The sequence below is a fragment of the Hoplias malabaricus genome, chromosome 1, assembly GCF_029633855.1.
Source record: "Hoplias malabaricus isolate fHopMal1 chromosome 1, fHopMal1.hap1, whole genome shotgun sequence".
In the NCBI taxonomy this organism is placed as follows: Eukaryota; Metazoa; Chordata; class Actinopteri; order Characiformes; family Erythrinidae; genus Hoplias; species Hoplias malabaricus.
In genome coordinates this window covers 25,263,932-25,279,468 of record NC_089800.1, presented here as the reverse complement: position 1 = coordinate 25,279,468, position 15,537 = coordinate 25,263,932, and the positions used below count along the sequence as shown (strand labels likewise).

The 15,537-nt window shown below is 37.9% G+C and overlaps 1 protein-coding gene across 6 annotated transcripts in view; it reads left to right on the top strand.

Annotated features, from left to right (window-relative positions):
* Positions 1-15,537, top strand: part of stim1a (stromal interaction molecule 1a) — a 29,472-nt gene that overhangs the window by 13,075 nt on the left and 860 nt on the right. For 4 of the 6 annotated variants that reach the window (XM_066660333.1, XM_066660361.1, XM_066660351.1 and 1 more), the window contains exons 4-12: positions 201-315; positions 1,640-1,751; positions 2,074-2,189; positions 4,633-4,810; positions 9,742-9,919; positions 11,230-11,397; positions 11,499-11,599; positions 12,471-12,703; positions 14,922-14,985. In XM_066660333.1, coding sequence (XP_066516430.1) covers positions 201-315; positions 1,640-1,751; positions 2,074-2,189; positions 4,633-4,810; positions 9,742-9,919; positions 11,230-11,397; positions 11,499-11,599; positions 12,471-12,703; positions 14,922-14,985 — 1,265 coding nt within the window. Of the gene's footprint in view, positions 1-200; positions 316-1,639; positions 1,752-2,073; positions 2,190-4,632; positions 4,811-9,741; positions 9,920-11,229; positions 11,398-11,498; positions 11,600-12,470; positions 12,704-13,534; positions 13,616-14,921; positions 14,986-15,537 lie in introns of all 6 variants that reach the window. The other 2 variants (XM_066660378.1, XM_066660370.1) reach the window with 2 other exon arrangements.

Below are 15,537 nucleotides of genomic sequence, written 5' to 3'. Positions count from 1 at the left end.
ACAGGTGTAAATGGTAACAGCTGGTATTGAACTCACCAGTAGATTCATTACACATAAGTAACCAAAGGTACCCTATATAATTTATTATACTTCAGTTCTTATTTGTTGCTCTTTTAATGGCACAGCAGATTGTCTTTAGACTTTATCAGGCAAATCGCTGTAACTCTGAATCAGTTGAGGCTTTCTGTGTTGTCTCACAGTTCCTGAGGGAGGACCTCAATTACCATGACCCCAAAGCAAAGCACAACAGTTTCCATGGGGATGACCAGTTCATCACTGTGGAGGACCTATGGAATTCATGGAAGAGCTCTAAAGGTAGATTTAATTTTTTTTTTTTTTTTAAATTGGCCATGGATGAATTATTTAACACTTTTGCTGCCTAATGAATCTTCAATCAGCAGCTGTAACTTTACAGGATGTTAATAATATTTTTCCACAACCTTGTGTCCTCTATGATATATGCATTTTGGGGAAATAGCACTTGCAAAATAGGGGAAAATTTGACTCTTATGTAATGTTGCTTTGTTGATACTGATGCGCGTCATATTCCCCTTCCTCGTACACTGAAATATATTTTACTAAGCAAATTTTTTTTTCTTTTTGAAAACCAAAACTAATTGCCTTACATTTCCATAGAGCTTCATTAATTATGTATGTACCAATTAAAATAGTATATTGGGTACTTATTAATGACTCTGGATGTAGCTGTTGCCATTTTCTGGTGTTAAGGGATTCATATTGCTTGTTGTTCAGGTGTTTCCACACTAGCCTGACTAGCCTAGTTCATCATTCTCTGCATCTGTCCAGATTTGGAAGTTTATATTTTGATATAATTGATAAAATCAATACTGTGTGATTATGTTCCTGTACATGACCCAGGACAGGAGCTAGTTATGTGTTTATCAGGTGCTGTGTCTGAGATAAGTAGAGCAGAGCAGGCCACTTATTAAAAGTGGTTTGAATAGCCACATCAACACCTAGCCTTCAACAGCTCATTCAAGTTCTGATAAGCTTCTCTGCAGTTGTTCTTTTTCTTAAAGCCTGCTACTACAGCTGCTGTGCTGGCCTATGTGTCCTGCTGGCTTGCTCGCTCTCTCTCTCTCTCTTCCTCTCTCTCGCTTTGTTTACCCTGCATTGCAGCTCTTCTTCGAAGGTGTGCTTGGAAGTCTGATAAAACTCAGCCTTACTCCTGAGTGTTTTTAGAAACACATATACATACCATAACTTGCATGACATTTGTGACATTTTGAACATGTCACCATTTTGATCCCTGAAATGACATGTTTTTTTTTTGTTTGTTTTAACATACTGATTAATCAGTATTACATTTCATTCAATTAAATAATGAAGCAAAAACACATTATCACCTCTCAATGCAATGATGCACTGAGTCATTCCCAGTAGACTTTTGATGATGATAATACTTGTTTTGAGTGTCACGATCATGACTACAGTTAATGCTAAATCCATTAGAGTTATTTATTTATTTATTTATCCCACTTTGGCTGAACCCATTTAGTCAGTTACCAAACAGCTATTTAGCAGTTTTCTCACACTGCAGTTTATAATTACTATTTTTTTTTCTTTTATATATATATAAAAAAACTATTATATGAAATTTTGTTTCTTTATTGCACAGTATATAACTGGACTGTGGTGGAGGTGGGGGAATGGCTAGAAGCCTACGTGGAGCTACCGCAATATGTTGAGGCTTTTCGGAAAATGAACTTCAATGGAACTTCAATGCCCCGGTGAGCTATCTCCGGTTGAAAGCCCAAGACTACACTCTAATTTATCTTTATTTCCCAAGCAGAATTCATGGTTTTAAAATAAATTTTGTATCACTGGACATGGAGACACTGACCTAGGCTGATACATTTGTTCTTATTATGTAAAGTGTGAGAGTACATAAACATAACTATGATAATTTCCGTTTTTGTGTGCTTTTAGCAAAATGTGCATTCGGTCCATTCTATACATTGCACACACCCTATTTTAAGGGTTTCTTCCTTCTCGTTTGTTCAGTTACTGCACCTCAGTACTCATAATGGGTTTTTTTTTTTTAATTCTTAGACTGGCTGTGAAGAATGCAACTCTAACAGTGACAGTATTGAAGATCCTGGACCGCAGTCACACACAAAAACTTCAGCTGAAGGCATTGGACACTGTCCTGTTTGGAGCTCCAATGAGTGAGAGCACACTTTTTTTTTTTTTTTTAATTTATTTATTTTTTTAAGTGGCCAACAGACAGAGAATACAGCCTGGTGTGTGTGTCAGTCATTGATATCTAAAACTAAACATGAAAAGATACTTCTGTTGTCATAGTTCATGTCACAAACTATCATTTCTGAGGAGAAAAAAAATTTTAAAGTTAAAAAAAAAAAAGAAAACAGCAAACAAAACTTTTCTTAAACAAGATTGGGAATATGCACACATTATGTTTAAATCAAACATGGCAAAATCAAAATCCTGGCTTTAAGCAAACATTGTAGTTGGGTTTTTAGACAGGCACTTTGGGGGGGAAAAAACATTGCTTGCTGTTTGTAATGCTTTTGGATTGATTTTAGACATTTGTCCATGTGTTCTATCTACATAATTGTGGTAGATCAAAACACATTAGATGTCTCTCCCAGTTTTTACATCATCCAGTGCATGCAACACTCAGCTTAATATAAAGGGTGAACAATTTATGGGATATTACAAATTCCAGCATTTCATACCAACACTTCTACTGTACAATACTTTTATTCTTTGTAAATTGTAATCTAGTTCTGTTTTGTAAAATCAAGAATCTTGAATGCCTGATATATATACTGAAACACTTATTTAAATGACACATTTTCAAACTTAATATTTGATATGGAAATGATTAATGTTTGTAGGCCTACTCCATGGCCTTAGAATGTTTCATGGGATTTCCCTCCAGGGCACTGCTCAGCCTGGGTTTTCTGTGTGTCAGAACAAGCTCCTGTTGACTGAGAGTGGAAGGGTTTTATAGGATCATTCTGTATTCTAAGCACAACGCTCTGCCGCTCTAAAACAGATAGGCACTACAGTCTTCCTTTCTCCTCCTCTCATCTGCCTCAGGCTTTAAAATGCTGAGCTCAAGGTTGAATTGGCTCAGGTGTCAGTGTCCCCACATATCAGTGTTTATTTCTCTTATCATGTAGACATTTTTTTATTATTTATTTTTCCTCTGTATGGTCACAGGCCTTGACATTCCTAGTGAGCCTGGTAATTAGCTGATCGTCATATTTCTGTTCAGAATGTGTTTCCTGAAATGTTTTTGTTGCAGTCCTAATTTATATCTGCATTGCTTAATTGCAATATAGTCCCTTCAAATTTCTCTGAAACTCTATAAGCCTAACACAGTTATCAGAACAGAAACTGTGTTTGTAATGCACAAGAAGAAAAAAAATGTACCTCTTAATAGTGAGAATCTAACAACATCCTGGAATCTTACTGAATTACATTACTTGATTCAATGTCAGATGCCTGGCAGCAGTGTCAGAAGTAAGTAGAGACAACAGAGTACAATTAAAAAATTCACCAATCAAGTTTGCAGCATTGAAACAAATCTATTTTGTTTAGTAAATTGGGTTAAAAAAGGCAAAACTCATTTGAAGCTGTGTGATGATAGATTTGTAAATAAATTGGCTAATATTTTGAACAACTTGATGTTATTTTGAATGTTTTACAATATGATCCAAAATGCCTACAAGTATGGGCAAAAAATACCCCTTAAAATTAGTTTCCTATCCTGCATGTCAGAAGCACATGTTCATTTTGTGTCGTGGCGCACTGTAAATAGAACGCAACTTTTGTTTCTTGGAGGCTTACTGTGAGGGTACAGGTCAAAAGCACCTGTGGGTCTGCATTTGTCATGTCTCATTTTGCATGACAGGCTTAAGAGTCGCCCAGCTGTGGTGAACCTGGGGAGTTGCTGCAGGCTGAATGTGACATGTGATGTGTAGTCTACCTGTACCCTGCTGATTTCAACAGATTGGCTTTTGTTTAAACAGCCAGCACCACACAGTGCTTTGTTCAGGTTTTGCACTTCTGCAGATGACGTTTGGGTAGTCTGAATTGCTTGCATATTTAGTCTACTTAACTGATTATCTGTGGACTTTTGATGCAATGTTTCAAGTTGTATTTGCACGTTCATCTGATAGTGACAGGAAAGTAATGCCAAGCATTTACTGTGTATTTGGTACCTTTGACCCTTTTAGACACAAAAGAGAAAAAAGCATAATTTAACTCATGAGTAATAATTGAGAATACATTTATTGAAGAGACCTTTCTGAGAGTTTATCCAAAGCTATAAGTCAGTGTTTGCATGATGACACCTGCCCAAGTGTCTCATCTCTATTTAATTATTGTAGACTACTGTCATGGACTTACAAAGAACAGACAAACGGCTAATTGTTTTGACTTTATGGAATATTCACAGATATGTCCACTGTAAAATGGGCTACGTTTTGCAGTTAATTTTCAGAAATTGTATGTTAGTAGATTGTCTGTCTATCACTTATGTGCTTTTCTTTAGGACAAAGTATTGTTGCCACATGTAAAACTTCAGTCTTTCTTTGTCGTCTTTTTAAGTATCTTTCTGTGTCTCTTTCTATCGGACAGTGAACAGTCACAACCATTTAAAGGACTTCATGCTGGTGGTATCCATAGTAATCGGTATGGGTGGATGTTGGTTTGCTTACATCCAGAACCGCTACTCAAAGGACCACATGAAGAAGATGATGAAGGACCTGGAGGGTCTGCAAAGGGCCGAACAGAGCCTTCATGACCTGCAGCAAAAGTGAGATCCTAAACTTATCTTTTGATTTTACATTACATCCTTTTCTTTTCATTTATTAAAAGATCCCTCTATGACCAGTGCATGTCGTACTGTGTCGTAACTGCACTCAAAGGAATACTATGTGATGTTTTACATGTTTTAAATTAGTTTCAAAATCATTGTGATGCTTCACTGAACTGTAATAGGGGGAATAGAGCCTCTTTGCTACTCTGGACTTAGCACTGCAGAAACTGCACAATGTAACTAGATAGATAGATAGATAGATAGATACTTTATTGATCCCCAGGGGAAATTCAAGAAACTCTTGGAGGGTAGGATTTTTTTTAAGTATCCATCACAAATATTTGACAATATCTGATCACATAACAATCAGGGATAGAGGACAAGATGGATGAACTGTTTTTAAATTATCCTCATCCCTGTGCTTTGAGCTGTGTTCACTGTGGCTAATAAGCATATCATGAAACTGTTAGCTTGAATGTTGAGAATATGACACTGAAATGTCCTCTGTCAAATCCCTTGTAATATTGGCAGGGCCCCTTAATACCATAACATCCTGATCTGCTTTCCACATAGACGCAAAGTCTGTCACCTTTTTGAGAGGCAGCAGTGAGAGTCAGTGGAATGAGTGGAAAATATGTGATAGGGCTGAGTGTAGGAGGACACCCAACCTGTTCTGTTATGAAGCAAAAACCCATGACGTTTTCCGCTGCTCATTCGCATAGTAATATTCAGAACAGAAGAGAAAGAAAATGTTGTCAGGGTCATATATAAAGAATGCAAACAATTTAAACTAACCACTTCTACCAGTTTTAATGCTGACACAAAAAACAGCTCTTTTTCTGCACGTGATTTCAGTGCTGCTGCTTTGTCAATTGCAGATTTATTTTAGGTGCCATTTTGTGTAAGCAAAAATATGAATAGAAGTATGTCCTATCACCATTTGCTTTTAATGAAGAAAACCAACATTATGCTTTTAATTATGCGATATTTGTTTTGAACAGGTGTGCATTTTTGTGTGAAAATGTGTAGTGTCCCTAAGAACATAGGCACAAGTCTATTTAATGTGAAAAACTGAATAGCACCCCATTTGTGGAGCAGTGTGGGTGGCACCAATTTGTGCTGAATTGTAGGCTACTTATGAGTGAGTATGTATATAAGGGAGGTACAAACCAGTCCCATGAGGTACTTCACATTTACTAAGGCAGCATTTTACGTTTTATACAGTGATGGGAATACAATGATAACACACAGAATCCTGAGTTTACTGACAACATACTAATCTTGTTTCATGCCCTATGTGAGCAAGCACACTGTCCTGGATATTTTTGTGTCATCTTTAATCTGAAGGTTTTGAGTTATTGAGCCCTGCACATAATGGGAAAATGAATGAATGGGTGAAATTATTGTAAGGACGTATTCACGATAATTGTATATTTTGCCCCAAAAAATCTTTTGTACGTGACTACATCAGGCAATTTACTTAAAAAAAAGTGCATTCATTTGTTTTTGTTTTTATGTGAACATTATTTTTAGTTTTGAGTGATACAGCTAGTTGCATTCCTGGTAACAGAGTAACATCTGGCATTTTGAAGTATAAAGATTCAGCAGCTGCCTCTAAGTATGAAATGTCCTGTTGAAACTGCAGAGGCACTGGAATTGTTTTGGTTTGTTTTTTACTTCAGATTTTAGCATAATTGCAGACATTGAGTCAGGTTACAGTATAGTAGCATATGAACAGCCTCTTTTGTGTAGTGTAGAGATGTAACACACACACACACACACACAGTCACAGGTCAGTAGAAATAATGTTCTTGCCTGATGTGGGCATGAGGGCTTTATGATCTTCAGTTTGATGTCCTCCACCTGATAATTAGTGTTTTTTTTTTTTCTCCAGTTGTCAAATCAGCTTCTTTTTAGACAAACAATAGGTGCTGTGCTGAACATGGACTTGATTATGAGAAGTAGAAATATTGAAATATTATGTTCTCTAATGTCCAGAGTACTTTGGGCTGATGTAACTGTTCATCATTACTATTTTTAATGCCCTCCCATTGTAGTCTGCATTTTGTCCAGAAACCTTTACAGTTTAATAAAATAAAATGCACAGACATCACATTGTACTGGAAACAGGTAGTAAGTACTATATTTTTTGCACAAACATTATATGTAGTCAAGATATCCAGAAATGTGTAAATAACTGGGTTCTTGAATTTTAACATTGAGTGACTCCTCATAGGCAAGAAGAGCCATCTGTGTTTGAACGAAGGGGGAAAGAGAAAGATAAGACAGTACATGATAAGCCTCATAACTAGTTTGAATGAATCCGGTCATCATTAGAGTTACAGTTGTGGGCCCTGAGAGCAGTTTCACTACAGAATTAAATTGAAGTCTGATTTATTGCCTTCACTTCAAGAAATGATTTATTAAGTTATTATGGGATTTGTGTTATTCACTCCCTTGTGCTGTTGCTGTTTGTTCAGATGATGCATCAAGAAGTCAAGGCCACTTTGGAAAGGGAAGAAAAATGACAGGGTAGGTAGAAAGCAAGGAGAGTTAGCAGACACTTAAGAATGAAGCAGTTGCAGTTTTTTATGGTTTGTATATCTAGCATCCCAATAGTTTACTTTCAGTCCTATTAGTAATCAAATAATGTAGTCATTATTTTGATTGTGAAGTCATTTTTGAACCACAATATAAGCTTTTTCAGTGAATGAAAAGCCATCGTATTACTTGTCACTGTGAAGATTAGTCCTTGGTAAGTGTAACACAAAGTATTGGGCTTACAGTTACACATAAACGTGTATGCTGTATGTATGGTGGCTAGTAAATGGTAAAGGTCAGCGTTTGGTGTATTAGGAGTTCGGATTGCTAAGATTTTCCATCTTGGATCTCTCCTTGGATCATCTTACACTAGCCCTTCACCCCATTGCTGCCTCTTTATTCTTACCCTCTTCATGCCTCAGGAACCTCTTACTGCCTCCCACTGACCTAAATATATATTGCCTTTGTTACTTTGTCTAATATTAATTCTGAATTGATTTTATTTTCTGGAAAATAAGCAACACTGCAACACTTTAACTGAGTGTAGTTAAAACACTGCTGACTAATGCAAAAAACGTGAATAAGGGCCCCATGCAAAACGCTCTACAAACATGGATTCCACGCGTTATTTGCTATTTGATTATTGCCGATTGATTAACAGATGTGCATTGTAAAGCAAAATATTGCAACCAATTATTTTATTTTATTTTTTTTCCCTAGGTAACAAGAATTTTTTTTTTCTTCCCCCACAAATGCGCCCAGGTGTCCAGAACTTTAAAATATATGTTCTATATGGGTCTTATGTCTTAAAGTCACTACAAAATGGATTTATTCCATGTAGACTCTCAACCCACTGTGACCATGACCAGGATGAAGTGGTTACAGAATATAAATGAATCTGAAAGGTGCACATAGTTATTTTCTAAATTTAACCTATATATATATATATATATATATATATATATATATATATATATATATATATATATATATATATATATATATATATATTTTCCTGAAATGTCAATATGGCCATCAAATTTCAGGGCTAGGAGAAATGTGTTAAAAATAAATTTGAAAAATGTCCAACCTCACACACACATCTGTATTAACTGCTTTCATTCTGTGAACTACATTGGTTTTTCTCTGCAACTCTTAACAGCCAAAACCTGTCAAGGCTGCACTAATTATTAACTAAGAGCGGGTCTAATCTGAATTACTTGAATGGAAAAGGCTCAACTTGAACAAAAGTAATTTTTATTGAAAATGGTTTTCTTAAATATTGGGTTGTTAATGTTCAGGGTTTTATTTTCTTGCTATTGTTTGTACAGTGTTATAGAGAAAGGCTTGGTTCATGATAAAACATTTTAAAGACCCTTTTTTAATTTAAATTCTTTCTTTTCTATACTCTCCTATGAACTCGTCATATAACCTGCTTTTGTGACATGCTGAAATCATGTCCAACAGACAAAGGCCGTTCCCATGAAGGACTTTTATCTCTTGCTTTATATAGGCATTCAGGGTTAGCATGGGTGTGCTTGCTGCTGCCGCCAAGAAAATTGTTAATCCCATCATAACTCTGAAAGGCCATGTCTCTGTCGTCACGCTCTGCTTCTTCCGCCTGCTGTGACTTCAGCTTATTCTGAACTCACTCTATTGTTTAGCTGCTTCTCTACGACAGTGCCCCAGTTCAAGCACTAGTTAACCCACTTTCTGCACTGGTCAATATGTTGTCAAATAAGTAGAAGTAAAAGATAGTGAAGTGCTGTCCAGGTTTTTTGCTGTGCTGATTATTTTGCAGCCTTCACAAAAAGACTTATAATAAATCAAATAAAGCCTTATAAATCCTTTATATGATCCCTTTTTAAGTGCTAACAACAGTATATTAATTCAAATCTGTACATATTATGGATGTCTTGCAGAATGTCACAAGTAATTAACAAAAAGGGCTTGGTAAATCCAAATACACTATATTAAAAAAAAAAAAAATTGTAAACTAAAAATGTGCATTATCAAGAAATAATAATAAAAAAAAGTGGTCAATTACATAAGTAAATGTCCTGTATACTGCATCTATTTGTACTCTTTCAACTTAAACAAAAATACTAGTAATACTACTGCTACTAATAATACTTGTCATCTAATGTTTGTTTTTTATTTTGAACATAATGGTGCCATTTTGAAATTAATGGTAATAAGGGCAACAGGACTCGTCATTAGCTTGAAGATTTATAATCTTTACGTGTTTCACTACTAATTTCATGGGACTCATCCGCTCAAATTAGTTTTTGTTTTAAAGATATTCTTGAAAGTGTTGCTCGGCTGAAAATGTTCATTATTGTTAGAGGAAGTACCCTAAGACTAAACGCTATTATTTTGCTGCTCAGGTTGCGCATCGCCCAGGAGGAGCACCGTACAGTGGAGGTAGAGAAAGTGAACCTGGAGCAGAAGCTCAGGGACGAGATTAACTCTGCAAAACAGGAGGCACAGAGGCTAAGGGAGCTGAGGGAAGGAACAGAAAATGAGCTCAGCCGACAGAAGTACGCAGAGGAGGAACTGGAGCAGGTAAGGTTTTGTCTAACGGTAGCTTAAATAGCGATACAATCTAGGTTCAAAAGTGCAGTTTCTCATTCATTTAGTAACACTACATATTTCTGAATTAGTTTTTTCAAACTGCAAAGGTGCAGAACACCACCATCATGCTGTCCTTTGTCAGACTAATATTTTAGAGGGATACTTGCAAGAAATGTCTAGCAACCGTTAAGACTATTTATGTTTTAGGCTCTGAGAATTTTAATCAGTCTACAATTGTTCTTAATAAATACTCACTGTGAACAGAGTAATTTATTTTTGTTCCCCATAAATAATTTCTGGTCAGGATAATGCAGTCTTTTTACCGCTGTAGATATATTGTAACAGAACTGTGATTTGTCATTCAATACTACTTGTGAATGTTTGTCAAGTCTTTCCTAGATATAGCAATATTAAGGGTTAAAGGCAATAATTTTCCTGTAAGCTAATGCTATTCTTAATTTTAAATTATATCAATTTACCATACTAAGAACTAGAACTAAAGCTGGACATCTGATTTGATTATATACTTTGAAGTCATTATTATGGTGTGCTTTTTGTATGTTTAGACTAATTAAAAAACATACACATGTAATTTGTATATATTAGTCAGAGGTGCTGAGAAATGGCAAGAGATGACAAGTGGTGTTTGCCAGAGGAGTGTGAGAGCATTGTGCATGGCAATTCCTTCATTACTGGCATACTGAACTACCCTGTTATAGCTGATATTTCAGGTCAGAGAGAGGCCTCCATACTCATTAGATGGCACTAATGAGTTTGAGTACCACAAAGGATCAACACTGTTTTCATCAGCCTCTTCTCTCTTCCACTTCCTCCCTCTCCTCTGTTCCTCCTCATAGAAACTATATGGAGGCCTTTTGTATAAAGAGAAGTAGCCTTGCTGCATTTGGGACCATTTGAACAAATTTGGCTTTTTCTGTCATAGATTACCAGACAAAGGCATTTTCACACCATAATTGACCCTCACATCTTGTGTACTTTATCTCTTCATTCAAACATTATGCACTTTAAGATGCTTGATTAGTACCGTGCCCAAACACATTTCCATTAGTTGCTGGGAAACCACGTTAGAAGAGTAGGTGTGACTCTATTATTCCACCATGCTTATGATTTCTATCTCGTTTAGGGCTGAAGTAGGGCTGTTTGGTATACTGAACCGTTATCAGGTTTCTTTTTAACCATGTAGTCTCCAAGTTCTGTGAGCTGGAACCTCTTAGCACAGTTTTGTAGCATTGCTTCACTGCATACTGCTAATATTGAGCTGACTCTGCTGCCCCCTTCAGGTACGTATGGCCTTAAAGAAGGCTGAGAAAGAGCTGGAGTCACGCTGCAGCTGGTCACCTCCAGACGCTCTGCAGAAATGGCTGCAGCTCACACATGAGGTGGAGGTGCAGTACTACAACATCAAAAAACAGAATGCAGAGAAACAACTGCTTGTTGCCAAAGAGGGGGTTAGTTGCTAGTGTATAAGTAATATGCTTTTAAAACCATTATGCATTATACTAATTATGCAGAGTTAAAGTTTTTAAGAGTGATCTAATGTTTTTCGCAGGCCGAAAAAATAAAAAAGAAGAGGAATACGCTATTTGGGACCTTTCATGTTGCACATAGTTCATCGCTAGATGACGTGGATCACAAAATCCTGGCAGCTAAGTGAGTCTGCTTAAATGTTACACCAGCTCAAATATTGTCAGTGTAGACAATACAAATACATTCATTTGCCACTGTTCTGGGAACCAGTACCCAATACACTGTCCAATTTCTCAGGTCTACTAACCATATATGTGCATTTTGCAGTTCTTCAATGACAAAATGTAGTCCATCTCTTTACTTGTATAACTTTTAGTCCCCTTTGTCCATTTAAATCTGTGGTCAGGACCCCATAGACCTTTCACTCACATCACTCACAGGATTGTGCTCAGCATATAAAGTGACACATGGTAGTGATGTGTTAATGTTTATATACCTTGTACAAGAGTTTTAGCGTCTTTTTAAAGGGCCTATTTTGTGAAAAATATTTATTTACTTGAATCTTGACAGATTATCCCCAAGATTATAGGTCTGAGGTAAATAATGTCAATTGTTTATTTACAGTGTTACCTGCCAACAGCTGAATTATTTTGGGCAGCAGGTGAACAAACAGTCAGTTCTTGAAGTTGATGTTTTGGACGCAAGAGCAATGAGGTTTAAGATCTAAGTGGCTTTTAAGTAGACATAAATTGTCATGGCATGTCCTAAGGTGCAGGTCTAGTGGGTGATACCAGCAGTGGTTAGGACGTTTAATCCCTATCTAGAAAAAGTGGTCCTAAGAACAACAACTGGTGAAATATGTAAAAACTGTTTGATCATACCTCATGCCAAAAATGTGCATATGTGTATTATTATTATTATTATTATTGTGGGTTATAGAAGCTCATGAACCCTTTCTGTGATTTCAAGATAGTCACCATATTTTTTTTTTTGTCCATATTCTTTATTTCCCTTACTCTTTATTTATTTTCTATCCACATTCTTTGTCTCTCAGGCAGGCCCTTGGAGAGGTAACAGCTGCCTTGAGGGAGCGGCTCAACCGGTGGCAGCAGATCGAGATACTGACAGGATTTACTATAGTAAATAATCCTGGTCTCCCTTCTCTGGCCTCAGCCCTGAATCTGGACCCCAGCTTCATGGGAGGCCGTGCCACACCCCAGCACTTGGTCATGTCTGATGATATGGATGACATGGACGAGGACATTGTGGCACATGGAGGTCTGCAATGTAAGGACTTCAGGGACTCAAATGAGCAAAATGCCAGACCCACTAAGGGTTCTTTCAAACAAACTAAAGGCCTTTTTATTAAATCTAAAAAACCCTCTTTCTGACTGGGGTGGATCTTCTAAGTCTGTGTCCTCTTTTTGCATTACATTTCAGTATTCTCTCTGATTACAGATTCAGGGATACAGACTTTGAGAGTCGTATTGTGTTCAAGCTCAAGTGGTTCTAACTTTCTCTAATGGAATTGTTTTTCTTACGTTGTGTTGGCCTTCAGGTTCTCTGTCTTCTTATGGATAGTGCATTTTCCATGCAATGCTTTGTCATGGCACTTAAAAATACATGAATTATGGCATTGCACATTGTCATTTTTCATGGTCTTTGTTTCTTGAAATTTAAGGAAGGTCAGTGAGCTAACCCAAGGCCTTCTGGGACTTATTAGGAGGTTGAGTATTTCTGAGAAGCCACAACCATTTGTATTTTCTCATATAGAATTAGAATATTATGAAAAGGATGTTGCAGCTTAATTGTACACAAGGACTGACTTTCAGTGGAAATTTTGTAGCTTTGCAGCTTGTTGGTTTTTTAGGTTCCACACCTAAGGCTTTTCTCTTTCTTGAAATGTTGCATTGTATGTAAACTAATTGTAGACATCTATACCAAAGTGTTTGTTCATTTTTTTTTTGCTGCCATCTAAGGTTTTTAGCTATGATTGAAGCTGTATTAAAGTCATTTATACTCTTTAACAGTTGATGCGAGTAAGTAAGCCTGCCCATGCAGTATTAACCACAACTATTAACAGCCATTCCCCTCCCCTTGCCACTTGCCCCCTTTCAGATGCCGCCCGATTTATGGACCGCCGAACCAGTGACCTCAGGTCCGTAGGTTCGGACCGCCAGTCGTTGCGGAAGTACTCTGGTGGGGCTAGGCTGCTGTTCTGCTTTTAATACCTACTTTTCACCCACCCACTTCAGCTATTCTGCCTCTTTCCTTCTGTCAGCTGCTCCTTTATCTTTAAGCCTTCATGTACGAATCTGTAGGGCATGCACAGATTAAGTCAAGGAGATTCAGCATCACAGTGCTGTCTGAATGTGTATTGTTTTTAAATAGCTGATCGATCCCTGTCCTTTTCTCTCCAGCTATATTTACTGATTGTGCTTGAAAGACAAGGAATCAAGCTTCGTAGCTTAGTAGGTTTCATTCATCTGTAACTGCTTATCCAATTCAGGGTCGCGGTGGGTCCAGAGCCTACCTGGAGTCATTGGGCGCAAGGCGGGAATACACCTTGGAGGGGGCGCCAGTCCTTCACAGGGCAACACAGACACACACACACACATTCACTCTCACACACACACACACCTACGGACACTTTTGAGTCACCAATCCACCTACCATCGTGTGTTTTTGGACCGTGGGAGGAAACCAGAGCACCCGGAGGAAACCCACGCGGACACGGGGAGAACACACCAACTCCTCACAGACAGTCACCCGGAGCGGGAATCGAACCCACAACCTCCAGGTCCCTGGAGCTGTGTGACTGCGACACTACCTGCTGTGCCACAGTGCCGCCCCTTAGTAGGATTATTATTATTATTATATATATATTATTAATATAAATATTAATATTCAATGAACTAGTCGTCATGTTATGAAAATAATTATTTAAATAATGGATGTTTTATGCAAATATAACATTTGATTATGTATTGTTCAGTCCTCAATGTAGATATGAAAAATAAATCACCAACATGTAACAAAAAAATTAGGTTGTCACAAAAGTAGCGCATTTACATGCATGTCCAATGCAATTTTGCCAAACACATTTATGTTCAAGTTATGAAGAGGTTTTCTGTCTGGCCTCCTTTTTATGGCTGTACTCTTATTAGAATATAATTCATTAGCATGGGTCTACCTTACAACAACAGAAATGCAAATTCCTGCTAAATTCCTATTTGAGAGAGAGAGAGAGAGAGAGAGAGGGAGAGAGAGAAAAGTTTGAGATGATCAGCTGTTGTCCGTTTGTTTCACTTTATTGTGATATCCTAAGAAAGCTGATGAACCTATACCCCCACCCCTCCACCCCATACTTTTTCCTCACAACACCCTAGTTATCTTTGCCTGTGTCTGTGTATCCGAACACACCTGCTGTCTCCAAGCTTTTTTTTGTGCATCTATATCGACATATGCTGTATTCTATTTAATATTGGTTGTTTTGTGTCCACAGCTCCCAGTATGCTGTCCCTGCGGCAACGGCACCACGAACCACAGTTAGCCTTGGGCTCACAGAGGTTGGTAGAGGGCGGCCATGTGCCTGGGGGCCAGCATGGGGAAGCTAGTTCATACCCATCCTGGCCAAGGTCCAACCTGTGGCAGAATCGTAGCCAGTCTTTCGGGCAGTTTGAAGCGATGGGCCCTACCCCGCTCTCCTCAGCTGTTTCACATCCTTCCATCATCTGTGCCTCCTCTTCCACCTCCTCCCCTCCCTGCTCCTCCTCTTCTTCTGCACCTCATTCTTCCTACTTTCACTCACCTTATTTTCAACCAATGGACCCCATCCCAGATTTGCCCTGTGATGCCACCCCACCGCGGCCCCGCCGCAGTGGCAGCTATGGGTACCTCCTTCGTTTGCCTCTTCATTATCTTTGCCTGGCATGATAGTTGGCTCACAGTGCATTATGAGTATATTTTCAATGTACTTTCACTTTCAGTAGAGTCTACTGTAATATTTCTGCCCTTGCGGGTTGCTGTGTTTGTCAGCAGTTGTTGTGGTTTCAGAGGCAGTAATACCTTTGGGCAATGTTTCATCTTCTTGGCTTTCGCCATTCCAACAAGCATGTGCA